Raw genomic sequence first — 24,503 nt, 5'->3', positions numbered from 1 at the left:
AGATTTTGCCGATTTAGGAGCATTTTTGGTAAAAAGTTACTTTGGTTCGCTAGGACGGTTCTCTAAAACAGAGCCTTCCTGAGAAGTCTACTGCTTTAAGATGGCGGCTGTTTACTAACGCATCTAGTTCTTTATACACGTTGCTAATGCCGCCGTGTCTGTCATCTAGTTCTATATACATGTAATATCTACCGTAGCATCATGTGGGTGTAGTTTGTAGGCTATCGGCTACAGTCAGGTATTATTGGAGCCACCTAGCATCGCGTTTGCGACGGCGTCACAACTCCCTTGCCTCCTCACCACTCCTACTCTGCTCTCTCGTCTCCTTGAGTCCGTCTCTCTCAGACTTTTCTCGCGACATTCAGCCAACATAGTAACGCACGCCTTTCCTGCCTCAGTAACGGCATTGCCAAGATGAGAAAAGTAATTAATTAGATTACTCACTACTGAAAGAAAAAAAAAAAATGCCGTTAGTAACGCCGTTATATTCTAACGCCGTTATTAATAACACTGTTCCTTAATACATATTGACTAATCCGAGTTGTGGTGCCCTCTAGTGGTTGTCGCCATTACTGGGTTTACACGCCTCAGTAGCAGCTCAGCGTCATTTAATGTAAACAGCAACTTTAGCTGCTGCTGGAGGTGTGCTGCGGGCGGCACACCGCAGCAAATGTTGAACTGAATATTTCCAGTCGTCGGGGACTATACTGTACGCTATAACTGAAAAGTTAGTACGCTATAACTGAAAAGTTAGTTAGAAAATAAGGTTAATAGCTCAAATTAAGCCACATTATTACCAGCAACTCATACTGCTATGCTCCGAAGAATATTGTTAGCTAGCTATCAGGAATGGCTGTCGAAAGCCACAAATAAAATATACATTTTTATATTTACTAGAGGGGCTTCGTAATTTAACACGCAGCATACCAGGCTTGTTCATGTTTTTGCATTGTCAATTTTAAAAGGAACGATAAGTTTAAACTTACCTGTCACTGTACAATGCCATCCAAGTTGGAGTGTCCCACCAAATGAAGTGGTCCTCCTTTAAGTTTCATACAAGTGTTGTTTGTGCATACCACCCTTGAGCACACACACAATATTTTTGGGTAGATATTATCTTCTTTGTTTAAGTTGAAATTTTTACTGGTTAAAATTAGGTAGCGTTAATTTCAACCAATTTATTACAGCTGAGTTGCTTACCTAAATACTTTTAGTATAATTTATACAATGTATATGGATCATAATTACTACCCACTGAAACTTTTTTATAGAGTATGTTTAATCCAAACTTACATTTGTATAACAGTTGGAATACATTTTTAATGCATTGCCATGCACAAAATTGTGATTGGAATATTGCTACTTGTGAAATACTAAAGTACTACTTTCATTTTAATACTGTATAAGAGAAAGAAAATGCGTTATTCATTGAGGGGAAAAAAAACAGATAATTTAATTTTTTTCCCCAAATTCAAACACGACCCTAATACATTTGTGTTAAATCGCACAAACATGATTGCGAGCAACAATTTGATGAAAAAAATGTCAGTTGTGGTCAAACTGTGGTCTGTTTTGTTTTTTAGGTTTTGTGGCATCTGGACATCTTCCGCAGGAGCTTTCGCCAGCTGACCATGCACAAATGCATGGAAGACTCATGCATCTTCTGCGCTCTCAAGGTGAGGAAAAACAAAACACATCATTCTTTGTTTCTATTTCTACCCACAATGCACTTAGAACCAGTGACAGTGTCTTTCTTTGTGAGTAATGATGATGGCCAGTGATGGCGGCAATTACTTTTCTTTTCTGGTAAACCCTGTTGCTTCCTGTTACAACAACATGTTAATAACATTTAGCTAAAATGTCATTTGATTGAGTGAAAATTAATAGAAACCCTTTCGTACTTTGACAGGATGACGTGAAATGCTAAATAATATATGACAAAGTGTCAAAATGTAAGCTAAGCATCATCTGATTAATGCCAACCTATCCAGTTTGAATCAAACCTAATGAAATAAAATTATAGTACACCTTTATGTCATTAGACAGAATGGTGGATAAAAGCTAGCATAAATGACTTTTACTGAAAGATGGTTGCTCAAAGATTCTAATTATGAAAATTAGAAATTTCTTAGAACTATGACAACAGATAAAATAATGTTTAATGCAGTTTGGGGCTCAGCTCCAGCTTTCCTGTGTGGAGTTTACATGTTTTTCCCATGCTTATGTGCTAATTTTGAGAGTACATCGACTTACTCCCTGGTCCAAGAACCTCACCGAGACAGACTCTTCGTTTGTCTTTGTTAAATTGAATCTTCAAATTATTTTAAACATTTACACTGATAAAAATTACTCAATAAAAAAAAGTTTTAAAGCTATTCGTGTTGGCAACAACACTGGCTTCTCCTACACAATATGTTTAGATTTTCGCTAATCTATCTTGCCACTTGCAAAATACAGCAATGTTGTTGCCATAACACTCCAATAATATAACACAACTCATTTGTTGCACCAGTGGTGACCAACATGTGGCCCGAGTAAAGGCGTAGCACCGTGACTAATGTGCTGTAGTGCGGCAGCAACACACTGTTGGGTCTCCACTGCACTCCACTATAATTAATTGGCCTGACTGAAAGAGCCGAGCTAAGCAGAACCCACGCACATGTGCACTCTCTTTCGCACTCGCTCTCTTTTTCCCTCTCGCGCTCACACACACAAATCAGTCCGCACACACGCACTTTGATTTGTTGCTGCAGGCGCGCACTGGGGTGTTGTGCGTGCATGTGTGTGACATCCGTGGGTGTGTGCAGTTGAGGTATTGTGACTATGTCTTGACTTCCCTTGAGTTCAATTTAATGATAAATTTGTATATTCCCTTAAACTGGCTAGATTATTATATTTTTTAAGATTTATTGTTCTATGCTGATTCCATTGGTAACACTTTATAATACCTATCCGTTTTAATAGTTAATAGATCATTTGTAAACTGTTAATAAATGATTTAATGTTGATTTGTGAAGTATTTGTTAACAGTTTGTTAAGCATTTACAGGGTGTTCCAATATGGCTGACCCTATTCTAAATTCCCATGCTAGTTGATGGATCTTAATAAAACTATATACTAGAGATGTCCGATCACGTCATTTTCAAAGTATTGGATCGGCAAAAAAATATCGTCCGTGCCTTTTCTTAATGGCATAATATATGTATCTATCTATCTATATATATATATATATATATATTTTTTTTTTTTTTAATTAAATCGTTTTCTAATTGTATTTAATGTTACAGACATAATGTTACACTCATCCTGAGTCTTTAGTTTAGGCTTAAGGTAGGGTTATCAAATTTATCCCGAAAACGGCGATAATTAGTTTTTTAAAAAATGTATCACGTTAAAATATTTAACGCAATTAATGCATGCACTGCACGACCCACTCACGCATTGTCGCGCTCAACCTGTAATAGTAATAATAAAAGGCAGCGTAAAATGAGTAGAGCGAATTTTGGCAGCCTTTGGAGCCTTTTTTTATTTGGCTAAGGCCTTACAATCCCTCTCCCTACAATTAGAAATATCGTGGGCAGCAATATGGGAAAGAATTGATCTTTTTCTTAACACCATATGTTATTTCTCAACGCAGAGAAGATATATCAACTGGTAGCACTACGCACGGTCATGGCTCCACTTCCCATCATGCTTTTGGGCATGGCTACAGTATCATTTACTGAAAGCGCAACAAATACACTCGATGGCAATATTTAGTCACAATATACAAAGTCACAAGTCTTTCTATCCGTGGATCCCTCTCACAGAAAGAATGTTAATAATGTAAACGCCATCTTGAGGATTTAGTGTCATAATAAACAAATACAGTACTTATGTACTGTATGTTGAATGTATATATTCGTCCGAGTTTTATTCATTTTTTTCTTAATGCATTGCCAAAATGTATATGGGTCTATCGGGTATGATTAGAATTGAATCGGGATCAAAAGAAAGCAATCGGATCGGGAAATATCGGGATCGGCAGATACTCAAAGTAAAACGATCGGGATCGGATCGGGAGCAAAAAAACATGATCGAAACAACCCTACTATATACACTTTATGTTGAAGGTCATAAGTTTTATTGGTTAAATATACAAAGAAAAGTACAAATATTTGTTGGTTCTATGGCAGATTTTCATAAATGTGCAACATGAGCGCTGCCTGCAAAATGCCTTATCAAAATGCCTTTTCTTTTGAAGTGAACGGCATTTCTTAACCTAAAAAGATAGAAATGCCAAATGTTACACACAAAAACGCTTCTACACAAACCGTGTTTCATTTAGAATGGCATTTAGAATGTGGTCAACTATATTGGAACACCCTGTAAATGCTTGATAAACTGTTAACAAATACTTCACAAATCAACAATAAATCATTTATCAACAGTTTACTAATGATCTATTAACTAGTACAACGGATAGATATTAGAAAGTGTTACCATTCCATTTGAATCTAATTAAAAAACGTATATATATTTTTTTCATAACAGATGATTTATGAGAGTGCAGAGCTCAACCAAGCAGGAAAATCAATAAAATAATCAATGAGTGACCAACTACGATGTAAGATCTTGAAATTTTAAAAAAAGCGCATATGTAAATCTACAGTTTGATTTCATGCGTCAAAATTTTGAAACGTGCTGTTTAATTTTACCTATTTTTTTGCCGTTTAAACACACATTATATACATAAATTTAGTCAAACCTGAAAATCTTTAATTTTTCTTTGAGTAAATAAAAAAAAAAATCACTGCATTGCATGAAATCGAAATGAATTTGAAAATATAGAGAATTAAACTGGTTTTGTAAATTATATTGTGCATGTTGACGTCGTATACAGGTGATGTATGTGTGGCCTAGTGAATGATTTCTGAAGGTCAAATTGCTACTTTCGAGCTTTAACACTGATTTTTTTTTTGGTGTTTTTGAATAAAAGTTTTTATGTCAATTCTTAAATTGAGACACTCAAAAGTCAAGGTGCCACTCTTATGTGCAGAGATTAAGGAGGGGCAGGGCCATGCCATAGCCCCCCCCCGGTGGCCAAAAATGCCATTGCATAAAAATGACTTTCCAATATATGAATTTTAAAATTAAGACTTTGCCGGTAAAATGTTGTCTACATAAGTTGTGAAGCATTAAAAAACAAAAATGATGGGAAACAAAAAAAACCCTGCTCATTTTCAATGTATTATTATAAATGTGCCTGGATGGAGTATTCAGACAAAAAGGATGCGGCGTCTACTTCTCCATCCTCCACTAGGTAAGACAGAAAAACGTGGGCGCTCACACACGCATGCACAAACACACAGCTAGCACGCCTGTAAGTACGAGCATGGGATAAGCTACTATCCGAGAAAATATCTTGTAAGTTGGATCCGATACCTCGGAAATGTATTAAGGAAGACAAAAAAAGCTTTATTTTTCCCCATTTGAACAAAGCCATTCCAATTTATCGCAACACAAAAATATTATTATTCATTGCCATTGACAGTTATGGACATCCAATCCAATCCATTTTCAACTGTGAAGGCTGAAATTGAGTGATCATTTTTTACTGCCATTGACGGCGCTAGACGTCCAATCCAATTTTTTTATTCCCGCCAATGACACCACTGAGTTAACATTAAAATAACATTAATACATTTAAAAAACCCTTTTTTTTCCCCCAACACTACTCCGACCCTCTGAAAATGACATTCTTGATTTTCAGAAAATGTTGACAGAAAGTTACTCACAAAGATGAAAGTCACAAAAATGCTAAGCAAAAAGGGCACAAAAGCATCCTACGGCTTTGCCCACTGGAAATTGCTGCAACACTTCATCTCTCTCCACCAGGGAAGAAGAATGGGATAAGAGGAGGAGGAACAGGAGGGGAGTGAAGGGAAAGATGAATGAATGTGGGAGTTGGTGTAGATGGCTGCAAACTTCGCAATTAGACTGCCGTGTGCACACACACACACTCACACATGCTCACTCCGCTCCATCCCTTACTTGCGTCCCTCCTCTCAAACCCCCCTCCATCACACTCTCTCTCTGTAGGGTATATTCCCCCTCCATTCTCCTTGGCGCATTGCTGCAGTCATAACACACACACATGCACATACGCACACATAGACACGTACACACAGCGTCAGCACGGCCACATTACCTTTCCCAATACCAGCCCCTCAGCTGTTTTATAACGTCGTCTTCCTTTGGTATGGACCGGCACCATCTTACTCTGCTGCTTCCCAAATGTCAAAGGTGACATCTGAAGAGAAACACATTCACAAACACATAATCTAAGTTTACTAAACACTTACACAGAGCAACACCAAGAGAGAAAATGAAATAAAATAGGCACTCTTAGCTCCACCTCAGTAACTAATTGTTTTTGCTAGACTGCTCTTTAAACAACCCGGGCTTCGATTAAGGTTCATGCGGTATTACAGTATATTCATATCCTCACCAAAGACAGGAGTTAAGGAGCATTTTGTTAAAACAAACATAACCACCAGCTTTCTTGTAGATTTGATATTGCGATAAAATACAAAAGCTTACTCAATACATTGCCGAGTCACTTCACACACAGGCTGACTAACTAGTCAATGTTCAAGCTGAACTTTAGCAAATTTCCTTTTTCATCTTTGCTAATGTCAAAACAACCAACTAGGGCCAAACTCACAGTTACAGGTGTTATAATACTTAGTATTGCCGTCAAAAGGCAGGGAGCAGAAAAAAACACATAATCTGACTGGTTGTCTGATCATCAGTCACTTGATGGTTAAGGTGATGAGAAAGTTTTGAATACAAATATTTTAGGGTGATGCCGCCATGTTGGGTTACACCATACCCTTACTTTTGCTTGAAATATTTACGTAAAATGAATGATAACTGTCCGTTTTTTGCTTTTGACCAAGAATCTAGACTGTTTTACATTCATATTTATAGAAATTCCACAATTTAAGCATTTATGTACAAGAATTTTCAACTTAAAAAGCTGTTTCATGATGTCCGCCAAGTTGTATTACGCAATACCGTAACTTTTGCTTGAAATATTTACGTAAAATGAACGAGAACTTCTCATTTTTTACTTTTAACCAAGAATCTAGACTGTTTTACGTTCATATTAATATAATTCAGCGATTTCAGCATTATTTTACAAGAATTTTCAATTTACAAAGCTCTGTTTCGTCACGGCCGCCATGTTGGATTACGCAACACCGTAACTTTTGCTTGAAATATTTACGTAAACTGAACGATAACTGCCCATTTTTTACTTTTAACCGAGAATCTCGACTGTTTTACGTTCATATTTATAGAAAATCCGCGATTTCAGCATTTATTTACAAGAATTTTCAACTTAAAAGCTCTGTTTCATGACGGCCCCCATGTTGGATTACACAATACCCTACTTTTGCTTGAAATATTTACGTAAAATGAACGATAACTGCCCGTTTTTTTATTTTGACCAAGAATCTACACCAGTGGTGTCCAAAGTATTCCACATAGGGCCGCAGTGGGTGCTGAATTTCATTCTTACTAAACAAGACGACATCTTTTCACCAATCTGGTATCTCACAAGTGTAATCAATTGACTGCAGTCAGGTGCTGCTTGTTTTAGCACAAACTTCATTGGTTAAACTGTCTGTGCTCGATTGGTAGGAACAAAAACAAGGACCCATAGCGGCCCTTGAGTACAGGTTTGGACACCCATGATCTAGACTGTTTTAGATTCAAATTTATAGAAATTCCACGATTTCAGCATTTATTTACAAGAATTTTCAACTTAAAAAGCTCTTTGTTTCGTGACGGCCACCATGTTACATTACGCAATACCGTAAATTTTTGCATAAAATATTTACGTAAAATGAACAATAACTGCCCGTTTTTTGCTTTTAATCAAGAATCTAGACTGTTTTATGTTCATATGTATAGAAATTCAGCGATTTAAACATTTATTTACAAGAATTTTCAACTTAAAAAGCTCTTTGTTTTGTGACAGCCACCATGTTGGATCACATAATACCGTAACTTTTGCTAGAAATTTTAATGTAAAATGAATAATAACTGCCCATTATTGTGCTTTTAACCAAGAATCTAGACTGGACTGTTTTACATTCATATCCATAGAAATTCTGCGATTTAAGCATTTATTTCCAAGAATTTTCTACTTAAAAAGCTCTTTGTTTTGTGATGGCTGCCATGTTGGACTTTGTATCTCCACACAATAGCGGAACTCAACCAAAATAAGTTGTGACTGTATGTAGAAAAATGCACATTTTGCTTTTGTTGAGTAAAATTAAGATGATTCTGCATGCTTTCCTCAAGTATCAAGTTTCTGATGTGAAAATTGAGTGATTTGTTAGCTGTTGAAATCTTGGACTAAGAAAAAAAAAAAAAATAACAACAAAAAAAACAACAAGCCTAAGTCGCTATTTCGGGCAAAAACTTAAATACTTATATTGTTAAATATTGCTATTGATCCTGAAAATTTAGGTGATTACCTCTGCATTTGGGGATTTTTCTGCATCTAGCGTAAAATTTCAGAATTTTATAGCCATTTTAAGTTTTGTTTTACTTGTATGAAAAAATAATTAACCAGGATTTTATTAGGAAACGAATTTGAATTTTTCTATGTCACTGCTTTAGGTCACTCACAGCTTTGGTTTTGAAAATATTTGAATTTTTTAAAAAGTAGGCCCCTTACGGATCGGCCCTGAGACCCGTGTTCCGTCAACTGATTGTGAAGTCTATCTACCAATATAGATTTACAGATTATGGTTATGGTGTTATACTTATATAGTGCTTTATGACAGACGATGAATGTTTAAATATGACGTCTAAAGTACTTTTAGGGTTCCTGGTCAAAAATAGTTTTTTTTTTCTAGTATCACCCAGACACAAAAAGAAATTGGTCCACCTTTTTATTTTGGTAGAACAAAGTTACACATGCTTTTATCCGTCCAGGTTTTTTTAAAATCGTTTTGGGGATATGATACGGACTCGTGCAATACATGGGATAGATTCGCAAATAAAAATAAGCCAATTTCACACTAACAAAAGACATGCGAGCAGTTCCTCGATATGCTTTTTGCGTTGTGCCTTTTTAGCTTTTTTCAGCAACTTCATAGCCTTTACTTTCGATCTAAATGTATGAGCTCAACTACTGACGCCATTTAGTGTCAGATAAAGGCTGTTATGTAGCATTGTGTATTTTTGTGTGTCTGGCTTCAAAATATACTAAAATATACTATGGTTTGCATCGCTTTTCTATTTTGCCGCTACAAAGCACTCTGTGGGTTGTTTTTGTTGGGAGAAAAGTGCGCATGTATTATTGACAGTGTCTGCTACAGAGGCCCAACAGCGTCTGTCGCCTGCATATTTGTTGCTCGGCACTTTGATAAGTTCTTCGGTTGCAGGTTTTGCCAGACAGGACACTTAGGAATGCTCTCCAAGAGCACACCACACTTGCATGTACATTCACCTAACGTGTTATTATCAAACTCATCTGGGCCCTTACAAGTAGAGGTCGACCGATATGGGATTTTCAAATCCTGATTGCAGATATCCAAAGCCGATTTTGTAAGACGATATTTGAGGCCGATATACTTTTTCTTTTAAAGCACGTAGATTATGACGGACAGTTTTTTAAAAAATTCTTCAACAGCTTCAAATCTACAATGAAGACCTGAGACTTAAACGATTATTCGGACTAGCGCGACCAAACCAATGAACCCAGCACTTGGCACGACAAGATGTCAACAAGTGTGAGTTTAAGAGGATGCTCGCCATGCTAAAACTAATGCTAATGCGAATGCTATGCTAACGCTATGAGTTACATTTAAAGTGTAAGGTACACTCAGTAAACACCTTAAAAAGCTAAAGCAATATTGCATATTCTCTCGCATTTAAAAAACAGGCAAGCCTGAAGCTTCCCGTAGCAGCAGCCTGCCTTCGAGCTTCTGCGGGGTCTCTACTGTCGGTCAGAGGCGGCCACAGTCGCTCAAACTGATGCCTGATAAAAATAATTTTTTAAAGGTTTTTTTGTTGTTGTTAATCGGCAGATAGCTAATGTGGGAAAAAAGTCCATATATCGGCCTGATATATCGGCCAGCAGATATATCGGGCCGATATGTGGACCTCTACTTACAATGAACACTTGTTGCCTCACTGTGCATTATGTCCAGTTTGGCTCAAATAGCCTTTAAAAATATTTAATATTTAACTTCAGGATAATTAGAAGTTATATGAAGGTTTTGTGAGAACGATTCAAATGCCACATAATGCTCTGAGCTATTTCAAGGAAAGTAATGTATGGCTTCAACATGATGGTGTAGATAAAGCACTATATACAGGTACTGTAAGTGGACACCTCTTACATCACCATTATGGCCCAGCCATCGTTTAATATATGTTACAATATTTTTTCCGACACCATCCGATTTAAAATTCATCTCGTGTGTGTTCACAGAGCATTTTTGCCCAGTTCCAGTTCAGCAGCGAGCGCGTGCTGCCATCTGACGCGCTGCGGAGCGCCCTGGCCAAGACATTCCAGGACGAGCAGCGCTTCCAGCTGGGCATAATGGATGACGCCGCGGAGTGCTTTGTGAGTCACAGTGCCAGCGCACACCTTAAGCTTGTGGCAAAGTTAAATTAGAGGAGATCTGATGCTGCGCTTAAAATTGTGTTTGTGGGATTTTAGTGGAAACTCATACAAATAAAGCTACTTATATGACCAATTTTGTTATTAGTCATGAAATGAACCACCTAATTCTTTGAAACTATGCATCATATAACATGATTTACTGTTTGTTTTTTTTGTCAGGAAAACCTTCTGATGCGTCTTCATTTCCACATCAGCGCTGAGAGCCGAGAAGACATCTGCACGGCCAAACATTGCATCCCGCACCAGAAGTTTGCCATGACCCTGTTTGAGCAGGTATGCACGCACGCACACACAAAAATATACAGTAGAATCTGAGTATATGTTTGCATTTGCAGTGCGTATGCAACAGCTGCGGCGCCACATCGGACCCGCTGCCCTTCATTCAGATGGTTCATTACATCTCCACGACATCCTTATGGTAAGAACACACACACATATACACCCACACATAGAATACATAAACACAGTATGCCAGACACGCACACACACACTAGAAGTCAATGAAAAACGGAAGTCATCAATCAGCAATTCAATTTAGGAGACCCCAGAGAGGGTAGGGGGCGACTTAAGCAACATAAATCTCTGTGCGGAGCAGCTTGCCGAATGAGGCACTATAGGGGGCAAAATGAAGCACTATAGGGGGCGCTGGCTTCAACTAGTCATGGTAATGTGAGAGTTCAAAAAAATAAATAATGAAATTAGTGATACTGTCTCAGCTTGCCATGTTAATTATGTGGGAGATGGTGGACAAGTTTAAAACTGAAACATAATGTAAATTGTACAGTGAAAAGGTTATGTAACATTGTACGTAGTTTATAGAAAACGTGTGAATGAGGAACACCATTTTCAGTGTTGTCACTAACACGTTACTGAGTAATGCATTACTGTAATCTCATTACTTTGTCAGTAATGAGTAATCTAACGCGTTCATTTTTCCAAACCGGTTATCTGATTAAAATTAGTTTCCTTATTTTTTTATTGCCTCATAATTTATTTAGAATGCATTTTGAATAAAAAATGTTAGAAAGGTTCCCGCTATATGTTCGTTTCCATGTTAACCGCTCGCAGTTACTTCCTGTTTTGGTCTCGAGTAACACGGGCCAAGGTTTTGGGACTGAGAAAGGCGTGTGCCAGCGTGGGTGCACATTCGAGCCGAGTGCAGCCACCTGTTGAGATGTGTGCGGAAATGTTGATCTGTGTGCGTTCATGAATGAACGCGAGTATTTTTCCTTCATTCTGGAGCGTTCCAACAATAGGTTGGAGCTGCTGCATGTGCGGCTGTTTCGTAGCTTCGCCGTTGCAACGGCGGGTAGTCATCGCTCCAAGTTGGCAAGCATTTTATACATCATATTCGTTGCACATTTATGCCGTGAGGTGATGTGTTTGTTTAGCATCTTTGGGATGTGTTGTAAGTCCGATTGAGTGTAAAGTGCTTAGTTGATGCCACGTTTTATGGTCAAATTGATCTCGTATGTGTACGGCGTATTTCCATATTGTGCGCGTGCATCCCCGCCCACCACCACCTTCGTGTTTATTGCCCTGTGCAATTCATTTGTGTGTAGTTGAATATTGTGCAGTTAATTTGAATTGTTTTACATTGGCACTGATATGCTGTCAACTCTAACCCCTAAATCCTAACCCGAAATTCTGAATTTATGACATTAGGCTTAATCTTCTAGTTAGCGGGGTTTAATTAGTCGGTGGAGCTGATTTCAACAAATTCCATGCGGTTTGTCAGTTATATGTAAGTTTCAGGGCTCCGGAGTGGCTAAGCTAGTGCGAGTCAATGGTGTTTGAAATCAACTTCATCGACTAATTAAACCTCCACTAACTCGAAGATTAAGCCTTATGTGAAAAATTCTGATCTTCCCCTTAAAATTTCATTATCGGAAAGTCAATTACATGAGATGACAGTTTTCTGTTGTCATTCTTATGTTGAGGCGGCAAAGGAAGGCAATTTGGTAAAAGTAACTGATTAATTACTTTTAAAGTAACTCAGTTACTTTGATGATAAAGTAATCAGTAGAGTAACTAGATTACTTTTTTGAGAATCAGTAATTAATCAGTAATTAAATGACTTTTTCAAGTCAATCTGTGACAATACTGACCATTTCGACTATTTTAGGTACAGTGGTCATTACGGTGGACAGCTATTCAAAAGTTGACTATTAAGACCTTTGACCCTGTATAGTGCACAATTCTTTTGGATTATTTATTTTTTGACACTTAAGATCTTTACCAAATATTATTACATATTTTAATTGGCCTTTTTTAAATATATTTTTTTCATAACTATAAATACATATATGAATTTATACAATGTTAATAAAAACTAAATACATGAAATTAACCTGAATAAAACAGAAATACACACTGGTAATGGCCTCAAGTAACACTCTAAAGTAATTTTTTTATATCATAGTTAAGGATGTCCCGATCTGATCACATGATCGGAAATCGGGCAGATTGCACCGTTTTATGAGGATTGTAATAGGGTGAAAAGGATCGGGTTTTTAATTTAAAAAATGTTTTTCTGCTTCATGCTCGTACAGCCTCTCACCCTCCCTCCTGCTAAGCAGTGCGGCCAAACTGTCCAGTGCAGCTTGCGTTTGGTACTTAAAGTTAATGATGATTGACAGGTTTGTAGCCTTGATCTTGCCGCAGAAGCTTGGTAGCTCTATGATAAAAGGCACAAATGTGTCAGTCATCGTTAAACTTGCAAGTGTGCTGTGGCAACTCATTGTGTAAGTGAGAGGCTGTTCTCAGCAGCGTGAGCGGATTTGAGTGGACTCACTCAGTAAAGCATTTCTACGTTATTCTTGTTTAAAAATCATTAACATTATGAAGGCAGCACGGTGGGACGGTGACATGTTTGAACTTTTGCTCAAATAAGAAAGAATAAAACAACTTTTTCGGTATCGGATCAGGATTCTGTATTGGCAGATTCTCAAAATCAGGTGGCTCAGACTCGGGAGCAAAAATATGCAATCGGGACATAGTATTTGACTCATTGTATGCCAGTCACAGCGATAGACGTATAATTCATTTAAACCAGGAAGTCTGTCTAGCGCCAAGATAGGCAGCCAATGAGTTAAATGATTGCCCCGTAAGTGTTGTAAAATGTTCATTTGTACAGCTCATGTGATGTGGTTGTGTGTGTGTTACTGCAGTAACCAAGCAGTGAGGATGCTGGAGTGCCGGGAAAAGGCCACGCCCGACATGTTTGGGGAACTTCTCCGTAACGCCAGCAACATGGGAGACCTGCGCAACTGCCCTGTGAGACCATGCACACATACACCCCCCCTAGTTATACAACATTTTAATGCAGTTAATGGTGTTGCAGAAGACAAGCTGAGTGGAGTTATCTTATTACTGCAAGTGCTCAATAATAAACACAATGAAATAATAATGTCAGCATTATATAATATAATCACGGATGGTTTTGCCATGTTTGCTATGCTTACATAATCAACAGCTCATTTGCATTTTCTTCACATTTCTCGGCCGCTTTCGTCACCGTAAGCATTTTTTTACCAACTTGTCCTTATCGACCTGCCGTTGTACAGTAAAGTGAGGCCGTATCCAGCTTGTTGCAGCATGACGATGCGGTGAGGCACTTTGCATAAACACAATAAAATGCCAAATTGTGTTTGGAGACAATCTGGACCGGGAACATTCAGGTGTTGTTGTCCAATTTAGCAGAGAATTTTGAATAAAGGGAAGAAGGGACTCCATGAGGATGCTGTGTGTTGTGTTGCCACATTGGGGAAGTGAATGGATCCAGCTTGGCTTCATGCGGCTATCCCTCGCTGCCAGAAAGTGTTTCCACAAAGAGGCTCCTCTGTGGGTCTTTTCACAGAGTTCCAAAACCCCACCACCCCCATCCCTCCAGCCTTCATCATGAGCTGCTGCAACCTACCGCAAATATCTACAAAAAATAATAAAACACTTTTGATTGACACTTTTAATGTTAGCTTTAGGGGATTAATGTTAGAAACAACTGCCACTTTAGGACACCACTTAGGGGAAATAGTTTTGCTCACTTTTAAGACCTCAAAGAGAGAGCGTTTATTTTCTATCACCTTGAGACATGAAAGAGTGAATGTCCGCTTTGCTCACTTTAGGACATATCACTGATCGAGTGCTTGTTTTCCCAACCTGAAAACACCACTGAGACTCGTTTTGTGTTCCTCAAGTCATCACTGAGGGAGCAATTTTTGGCCCACCTGAAGGTGTATATCAGTACGAGAGTGTTTGTCTTGTATAATTGAAGACATGCCACACATTGTTTTACCCACGCTCAAACATCACTTTCAGAGCGCTTGTCTTGTGTAACTCAAGACATATCACCTAAAGAAGCGCTTTTGTAGTACAACTTGAGACATAACCCCGAGAGAGTGCTTGCCCTGGCTACCTGAAGATCACTGATGCTTGTTTTGCCCACCTCAAGTGATCCCTGAAGTACTGCCAATCATCATACTGCAGTACTTTATCACTAGGAGACGTCCATTTGAAGCAGGATGGTGGCAGCGAATGAGGTGAAAAAATTTAATTTGTTCTTCCTCTGGTCAAGATGCACCAATTAGTTTATCACAAGTGGACGCCCAATCCATTGACGTCTATTAACGTCAATGGCAGCCAATGAGTTTAGCAGTGTCTGACCCTGACCGAGATATGATAGCAAAAACTTAACAGTCAAGTGGGTATTCAGTAATTTAGTAATAAAGGAAAGAAAAGAATAGATTTTCAAAAAACATGATATCGGTACAGTATCAGCATTGGCCGATACCAAATAACCTGGTGTTGTATCAGTATCGGGAGAAGAAAATGATTTCTTACCAGTCAAAACCATAGGCGGAGATTACTTATGGGGCGGGGGGGGCACAACATGTTGATGACCCCGAAACACGGTGTCAGCAATAAAATTAACTTACAAGAATATTTATAATCAGGGGTGCACATAAGTGGTCCGCATGCGCGCATGCATACCGGACGTAGACAAACGCGCTGGCCCTCAACGACTTCCATACGCTTTTGCGTACCGATGGCTGACAACCGTATTTGCGGCGGACACGAGAAAATAACTTCTCAAAATGTCAGAGGCAGGCCACACTGAGTAATTACTTCCGTGTTCCCCCACCCCCGTCAAAAGACAGACAGACGACAGAGACGTCACCGGAGCTACCGAAAAAAATGACTTTTGCTGAAAAGTAGGAGGTACCATGGCTAGAAGCAAATGATGCTCACACGGAAATGCGGTACAAAATGTGCTGTGAGAATCCCAATGTCGCCGATAAGAGCGGCGCATTTTATGTAGGGTCAAAGAATTTCAGCCATCCAAACTTGTATGTGGCAATTAAGCAAACTATCGATGTCAAACAGGACCCCGCTCGCCCTATGGACAAGTGGCGGAATAAAGGTAATGAACAGCGACATGCACTGACAAACGTGTTTTTGCTCGCATTTTACAAAGCTAAACATGCACGTTCAATAAGGTCTTATGAGGAGGACATCCCACTTTTAAAAAGGGTTGGAGTTAATGTGGGAGCCGCATAATGCCCTTCATTTTGAATTGGTGCTTTTTATTTCTTTACATTTCACTTCAAAGTAATGGCAATTTTGTTGTGCCAGTTGATGTTAATCAAGCATTAATTGTTAATATAATTAATTAAAGTTAATTGGCTCTAAGTAAAGCTTGTCATAAATTTATTGCATCAGGCGGGTCGGCTCTCAAGCTCAATGAGGACCAAGTCACATCTCCAGGTCCTCCTCTGAGAACCTGGGCAAAAAAATTATGTGCACCCCTGTTTATAACAATAACTTGACAATGAGCGTTTTTTGGTTCCCTTCATTCTTGAGGGGAATTCTAAGTCAGGCTGCTTAGCATAGGCGGAGTTGACTTTTGGGGTGGGGGGGCACAACATGTTGATGACCCTAAAATGCAGTGTCAGCAGTAAAATTACCTTACATGAATATTTATAATAATAAGTTGAAAATGAGCGTTTTTTTTTTGTTTTTTGTTTCCATCATTCTTGAGAATTTTTTATCAGGCTGTTTAGGACAGCTGTACTTTTCTTGCCTGGTACACCAGACTCAACGCTGTTCCAGCTATTGAGTCTGGCCACCATTCCCACGGATACAATTTCCAGGGCGGAGCAAGCCACAGCAAACAGACAGCGGAGTGGACCAATCAGCGACGGGCAGACGTGACGTTATTAACTGACGACGGAAGCACGAGGGACTTGCGCGCGGAAGTAAACATACGAAGAGAGCGGAGTTTATTCAACATGGCTAGCGCAAGACAGACTATTGTCAATGACTCGTGTCGATGTGTTTTTGGTAATTTAAAACAGAATTTACCGCGGATTGGAACATGTTCTCGGTTATCCCGTTGACCATCTGTGTTGTGGAGACGACTTTCGACGCGCAAGAGTGACGTTGCTCGTTAAGAACACGTCACGCAAATAAACGAATCTGATTTGTCGATTGATTTTATACCTGCTCGAAAAGGCCGTTAATGGGAAGTTTCCCAGACTATTTCTCTCAGTGTTTGAAAAATACAGGGAGAATAGTTTGGCAGAGCCAGGCAAGAACTTTTCGCCAAGATCGTCATCCATTGAATATGGTATGGCCGGTGTCATGCCAATGTAGTTACCCCAGTCAAACATTGTATCACCTGGGCGGAGCCATATGAAGGTAGATTTGTGTCTTCATTATTCGATCCCAAAAAAGTTGCTTCAATAATTAAAAAAAAAAAAAAGTTCAATCAAAATATACAGTATATTTTCAATTAAAAAAAAAATCACTTCAATCAAAAAAAATGTGTTTGAATGCAAAAATGAATTTGAAACTCAAAAAAATGCATTTGAAAGCTATTTTTCTTTGGATTTTTTTAATTTTGTAAGTCAATTTTTTTAGGTTGAAGAAACTTTTTTGATTGAAGTAATGTTTTGCGTTTGGGCCACATTTTGGCTAGGACATTTGTGTCTTTATTATTCAATTTAAAAAAAAGTTGTTTCAAACAATATATATTTTCAAAAGCAAAATCACTTCAATCAAAAAAAGAAAAAAATCAATCATAGAAAAAAAGTTTTTGAATGCGAAAAAATATTTGAGACTCAAATATTTGTATTTGAACACTTAACTTTTCATTAAAAAAAATTTTCATTGATTTTAGCAATCCTTTTTGTGTGACATTTGTGTCTAAACCATTCAATCCCCCCAAAAGTTGCTTCAATCAAAAAAATATTTTCAAACAAAGAAAAAAATCATTAAAAAAAATATAATTGCCCTCCCCTAATTTTTACTATTATTATTTTTTTTAAATAATATGCAAAGCAAATGACCGTCTATGGTATTCGCCACATGATCTGATCGAAAAATCATTTTGACCCATTATAAAAATATCTTTTTTTGTTCATTTCATTAATTTTTGTTGTTTGCTTTATTGCTTTACAACTGTTTTATATATATAGGAAAGTCAATTACATGCAATAACACTTTTCGGCCACCAGAGGGGGCCTGGACCCCCACCCAAACTCAGCTTATGGTCAAAACTAAAGATGTCCCGATCGATCAGGATGACGATCGGGTCCGATCACGTCGGCAAAAAAATATCGGACATGCCTTTTTTTAATATATATATATATATTTTAATTAAATCATTTTCTATTTGTATTTAACGTTGCAGACAAAATGTCTTACACTCATCCAGAGTCTTTAGTTTTGGCTTAAAGTAGGGCTATCAAATATATCGCGTAATGGCGGTAATTAATTTTTGAAAAATTAATCATGTTAAAATATTTAACGCAATTAACGCATGCGCTGCACGACCTATTCACGCATTGTCGCGTTCAATCTATAATGACGCCGTTTACCTATTTATAGAGCTAAAAGGCAGCGTAAAATGAGTAGAGTGAATTTTGGCAGTCTTTGAAGCCTTTTTTTAATTGGCTAAAGCCTTACAATCGCTCTCTCAACAATTAGAAATATTGTGGGAAGCAATGTGGGGAGGCAAGGTAATAGTTGACATTTTTCTTAACACCCTATGTTATTTCCCAACGCAGAGAAGATATATCAATTGGTGCCACTACGCACAGTCATGGTTGCACTTCCCATCATGCATTTGGGCAGAACAGTTAAATGGCTACAGTACCATATACTGAAAGCTCAACAAAACACTAGATGGCAATATTTAGTCGCAATATACAAAGTCACATTTATCCTTTAAGAATTACAAGTCTTTCTATCCGTGGATCCCTCTCACAGAAAGAATGTTAATAATGTAAATGCCATCTTGAGGATTTATTGTCATAATAAACAAATACAGTACTTATGTACTGTATGTTGATTGTATATATTCGTCCGAGTTTTATTCATTTTTTTCTTAATGCATTGCCAAAATGTATATGATCAGGAAAAATTTTCGGGAATGATTGGAATTGAACGGGAGCAAAAAAAAAAAAGCAATAGGATCGGGAAATATCGGGATCAAACTAAAACAATCGTGATCGGATTGGGAGCAAAAAAACATGATCGGTACAACCCTAGTCAAAACCTATTTGTTTTCCTGAATCAACTTAGTGCTGAGTGGTATGACAATATACTGTATATTGCCAAAACGATAGTAAATTATGTATCGTCATAAATTCCTTCTATCCTGACAATCGTCAATTTTCACTATGTATTATTACAATATACAGTGGTACCTCGACATACTTAACGGTCGCTTCGACACATGATGTTTTCGACAGCCGAGGTGAAATTTGACTCCTCATTTGTTTCTACATCCGACGACATACTCGATTTATGATAGCGCCGCAGTTTCTTTGTTTTGCCGAAAGACGGACGAACGGCGGATTTTCTTGTAAGAGAAATCAACAAGTTCCAAGAAGGTTAGTGCAGGTGGTGAAAAAAGGAAAAAGGTGAAAAATATGAGCGTTGTGTGCGCATCCGCGAACTGGCTCGACAATACTCCTCCGACTGAAGTTAAAGTGACAATTATTATTGTGGTACCATTATGGGGCTAGATCAGTCTCAAAGTGATCATATACATCTAACACGAAACACGCATGAATTGTGGGATTTATAAACACATTTACACACACACGTGCCACCCTGACGCTACCACCTTGCGCAGCTCATTGTGAAGGGACGTGTAGATGGTGCGCGTGGAATCTTTGCCGGTGAAGTCCCACATACCATCGCCAAAGAGATTGCCAGCTTTGTCAGGTTTTTAATCATTTATTTCAGAACTTGTGCAACACAACACACAACTGTCCGGCGCAGTTGACGCCAGCAACAACAGAACGTTAAAAGTAACATTTCAACTGCACCTTCTTACTCGCGGTGCGTTCAGCACGCAAAACACATCCGCCACATTACAACCCGATTCATTACATTATTACAGGAATTATTATTATTATTACGATTTTTTTATTAATAATTTAATTGTTTTGCCATGTGTAATTGCTATTTGTAGTAGTACCGGCAGTATTTATTAAGGATTTAGTGTAGGTTTTCGGGCTGTGGAGCGAATTATTGGAATTATAAGGTATTCTTATGGGAAAATCCTGCTCGACATACGACCATTTCGACTAACAAACAAGGTCCTGGAACGAATTAACTTCGTACTGTATGTAGCAGTACCACTGTACTGTTATCAGCATGCAGTGCTGGTATTTCGTAAATCCATGATGCTGGATGCACCTATACCATCAAACCAAGTGTGTGATAAATCAATACACACATATGGCGCATAAATAAGTCAAACAGTTAGCCCATGGGCTGCTATTGATGTTGATACACATGAATTATCATATTTCAGTGCCAGTGACAGTGAATAGCAAACAATTGCACAAGTCACTATGTCTTACCTGTTGTGGGCAAGCAGAGTCGAGTCAAGTCACGAGGTTATGTCAAGTTGAGTCGAGTCACAAGGTTATGTCGAGTCGAGTCTCGAGGTCATGTCGAGTTGACCCGAGTCACAAGGTTTTGAAGACGAGTCGTGTCAAGTCAAAGCTTGTAAAGACGAGTTGTGTCAAGTCAAAAGGTTGTCGAGTCAAGTCGGGTCACAGGTTGATTCAAGGCCTTCACCATTGTTCCCCAGGTCACCCACAAAGCACTCAGGTGTATCTTTGAAGGAAACCTTACCGTCATTGTAAGTCAATGTAAAAATATGCAGTAGTCTGCAGGGAATAAACCAGCATTAAGGCACTCCAAGTGGATCACTAGCAGGTGGAAACCAATCTACGATCCACGCTTTTTGAGTCAGCTGGACCAGTCTTGAGTCATTGTCTCACGAGTAGAGTCGAGTATGGACTTATTACCTCACAAGTCGAGTTGAGTTTCGAGTCTGGGACCCTCCCAGCACAAGCGTGTCAAGTCTGAGTTTTTTTCTTCAAGTCAGAGTCAAGTTGCGAGTCATCAAATTTGTCCATGACAAGTCAGAGTTCCTGTGACTCAAGTCCAAATGTCTGGTGAATGGGAGGGAATGAGTTCATGAAGGGTAACACACACACACATACCGTAGCGACTACTTGTATATTTGGAAGTACTCAGCAAGTAAAAAAATACATTTACACTTTTTTCTTTTAAAAATGTTTTTTTTTCAATGAAAAATATGCTAAATATTGTTTGTATATTTTTTTCGTGATGTAAAACGGCCTATATTGCGATGGAACAACAATAGGTAACATTCAATTTCACCTAATGGAGTGCCCTGATAGTGGTTTTCCTAAAAAAGTGTGGATGTGTGGGTTTTGTGTGCACAACTCTTTTAGTCCTGTAAAATTTGAATATTTGACATGCTCTGTAGTTACATATGGGATGCATAGAAGATAATAAATCATCATTAGCGTGCCTTCGTTTGCTGATTGATTAAATGTGGATTATCTCCTCGCTCTGGCTTCTAATGAGTTGCGAGGAGTTTCCATGATCAGTATTCTGCAAAGCCGCACTTTCATCTGACCGCCGGTATAATTATATAACGTGCTGGAAAGGTCCTCTTGAGAATGGAGAGGCAGACCCTGGCAAAGCATCATCCAAGCCCCCTAGCCCCACACTTCCTCAAAGAGAGAGTGCGCTGCATATGTGTGTGTGGGAGGCTTGAGTTGGCAAAGCCCACCGGTCGCCAGGGTGTTCTCAGGCTGTTTCCGAGACGGCTATGCCAACGCTGTGTGTTGTGTGTGTGTGCGCACCAGCTCTGCGGTAGGTCATGATTCAAAAGGAAGCACACGCAGTCCTGAACTTGGCACAGAGGGACTAACACGTACCTGTGACGGGTAACTTTCATCATCATGGTCCTCATTTACATCATCTCCACCTGCACACGTCATAGGATATGACCAAAGGGACACACCAGAAGAGATAATTAAGTGTTTAAGTACTTAAATCCTGTGTTTCTTTTTTTTTTCTTTCTACTAGAGTAACTGCGGAGAGGTTTTGCGCATCCGCCGTGTGCTGATGAACTCGCCGGAGATTGTTTCCATTGGGCTGGTGTGGGACTCGGACCACTCTGACTTGGCTGAGGATGTCATACACAGCCTGGGGACTTGCTTGCGCCTGGGAGATGTAAGTGAGGCTCTTTCACTTCAGCCCAGTAAGAGGTGATAATGTACATTAAAAGTCAGGGGGGGTTATAGATACACATTGCATGCTTTTTTTCACTGTCGCACCACCTGTTGCATCTAGTGAGTGCTTGAGGGAGAGCTTGTTTTGTATAAAGAAAAACACAACCAATGGAATGACTGTTTTAGACATCTGCAGGCACCATCACTGAAGCCTCAAGTGTCCATCTTAACACAAGAACTTCCGGGTTTTTTGGCTATAAAGAAATAATAGAAAGACATCAAATGACACCGATACCAAACTGACTACTGGGCTTAGTCAAACAATAGACCACTCAAACCAGCAATCAAGCAGACAACCCCGTACACACTCCTGTGGAGTTGCTGCCTAGGGGTGAAGGGGGGTCACTCCGGATAGCTGTAATTAGCATCTTGATTATAAGCGAGACGGATGGGCTTCTTAGTGGGTCTTGCAAAGGAATTGGCTCACTGTCATGTGGGCGCAAAGAAGGCGCAGAAGGAAAATTGCTTGGGCAACAACCTCCAACACCTAGCCCAGGGAAAAGGGCAAAGTGTCATAGGTCACCACATAAAAAATGTTTTGTTTTTTTATTACACCGTCCCTTGTAGTGTAGGCAAACTGCAGCTTTTGGAAGATGTAAAAAGGTTGTCCACCCGATTGCCTGCCTGAGCGGTCCACTGTCCGACAAGCAACAACTGTTTTGTCCAACTGGACTAGCCTATTCGGAAGGGGGAGAGAAAATGACCTCTAAAGGTGTTCATTGCCGCAGACAACCAGCCAATAGCACCTTTCTATCGCCATACAGTTTACATACAGTATTTGTGAGACATACTGTAAGTCTGACCACAGTATGGTTCCATGCATGAAGTTGCATGTTGCATGCATGAAAAAAAAAGAAAAGAAAACCTGACTAGTATGTTTCATTTGGTCTACACAGAGGATAAAACTGGAAGAGTTGAATGGACAGGTAAACACTTAAAAAGAAAAGTCACATCCTGTCAGGAGTTTGGTCTATTTTATGGTGGCTTTTTCACCACAACCTGTCTTCTGAGCTTGAAAGTGACAACAGGCCAGCTAGAATAACACTAGTTTACCATTCCCGTATCAGCCAAGGAACCCCTGCCCTGCAAACACTCAAGATGGTAAATGGAGCAATCCAACCCTGTGGTTTTGCGAGTGTGAATGCGAATAACTAATAAGGACCATAGTGCTAAAAAAAGATAGGATCAGATCATCCTTTTCTGGTTAAAAAAGTGATTTGTGTCAAACGATCCGTCCTTGGTAGTTCTAGTTAAATAATCACTGAAGGTGAGCTCGTTTCTCTCACCTGAAGTGATTAATAAGACATTGCTTATTTTGCAAAAGTAAAGGGATCCACGGATAGAAAGACTTGTAGTTGTTAAAAGATCAACATTATTATGAGTTAAAATAATTTTTATATTAAAACTTCTCTTGATTTTTTATACAATTTGTAAAATTACTTTAACTAGTAGGTCGAAGTTGTTGTTGACATCGCAAGGCGGGGACGTCACTGGGTTACGCTGCCGGGCTTCCAGAGTATGACTCAAGATACATAAACATGTCCTCTGTTCAACCATTTCAATTTGTACCCGAGAGGAACATTAATGAGCATGACAGCATTGTTGATATTTCACAAAACGAGCAGCAAAAGCAAAATGAACAGGAAAGACTGGATAGGATGAGACAAGAGTATGACAAAATCAGTGTCCGGCCAAAATGTGCTCCACCGGCGAAACGTCTACAAGAGGCATATTTGACACCCTACCGTACTACTGTGCGCTTTCATCTTTTTTGTTTAGATGCATACAAACACAACATACTAAAGATGCCTTAACAAAATACTTAAACATAGTTATATCAAATATGGGTGGTTTAAATATGCTACGTGACTTATGTGGTCAACAGATCAACAATATGCTTTAAAGCTAGCATAAGAAAACAATGCTTAAAAGTATGAGAGGGAAACACACGCAAAAAGTATTTTAAAGTAATGAAAAGGTGATAAAAGAAACAAAAACACAAATAGTAGTACTCGCCTCTTTTAACCGATGTGCATGTGTTGGACGTTTCACCGCGTAGAAGGAATTGCAGAACACCAGTAGTGTTCGTCGAGTGAGTGACAAACTACGTCATCACCCCGAGCGTCCATTGCGCGCATAAAACATGGCGCCCTCCGTAGGTCAAAACGTGTACTAAATATTAT

The 24,503-nt window shown here is 38.9% G+C and overlaps 1 protein-coding gene across 2 annotated transcripts in view; it reads left to right on the top strand.

Annotated features, from left to right (window-relative positions):
- Nucleotides 1-24,503, top strand: part of usp54b (ubiquitin specific peptidase 54b) — a 111,672-nt gene that overhangs the window by 46,809 nt on the left and 40,360 nt on the right. For both annotated transcript variants that reach the window (XR_009061820.1, XM_057827086.1), the window contains exons 3-8: nt 1,584-1,676; nt 10,496-10,630; nt 10,850-10,963; nt 11,026-11,108; nt 13,861-13,966; nt 22,115-22,261. Coding sequence is in view for 1 of the 2 variants with exons in the window: in XM_057827086.1 (XP_057683069.1) it covers nt 1,584-1,676; nt 10,496-10,630; nt 10,850-10,963; nt 11,026-11,108; nt 13,861-13,966; nt 22,115-22,261 (678 nt within the window). In the remaining variant the exon portion in view is untranslated. The remainder of the gene's footprint in view (nt 1-1,583; nt 1,677-10,495; nt 10,631-10,849; nt 10,964-11,025; nt 11,109-13,860; nt 13,967-22,114; nt 22,262-24,503) is intronic.

Source organism: Corythoichthys intestinalis, chromosome 21, assembly GCF_030265065.1.
Source record: "Corythoichthys intestinalis isolate RoL2023-P3 chromosome 21, ASM3026506v1, whole genome shotgun sequence".
In the NCBI taxonomy this organism is placed as follows: domain Eukaryota; kingdom Metazoa; phylum Chordata; class Actinopteri; order Syngnathiformes; family Syngnathidae; genus Corythoichthys; species Corythoichthys intestinalis.
The sequence above is the reverse complement of the archived record's forward strand: the minus strand, read 5'-3'. Positions and strand labels throughout refer to the sequence as shown.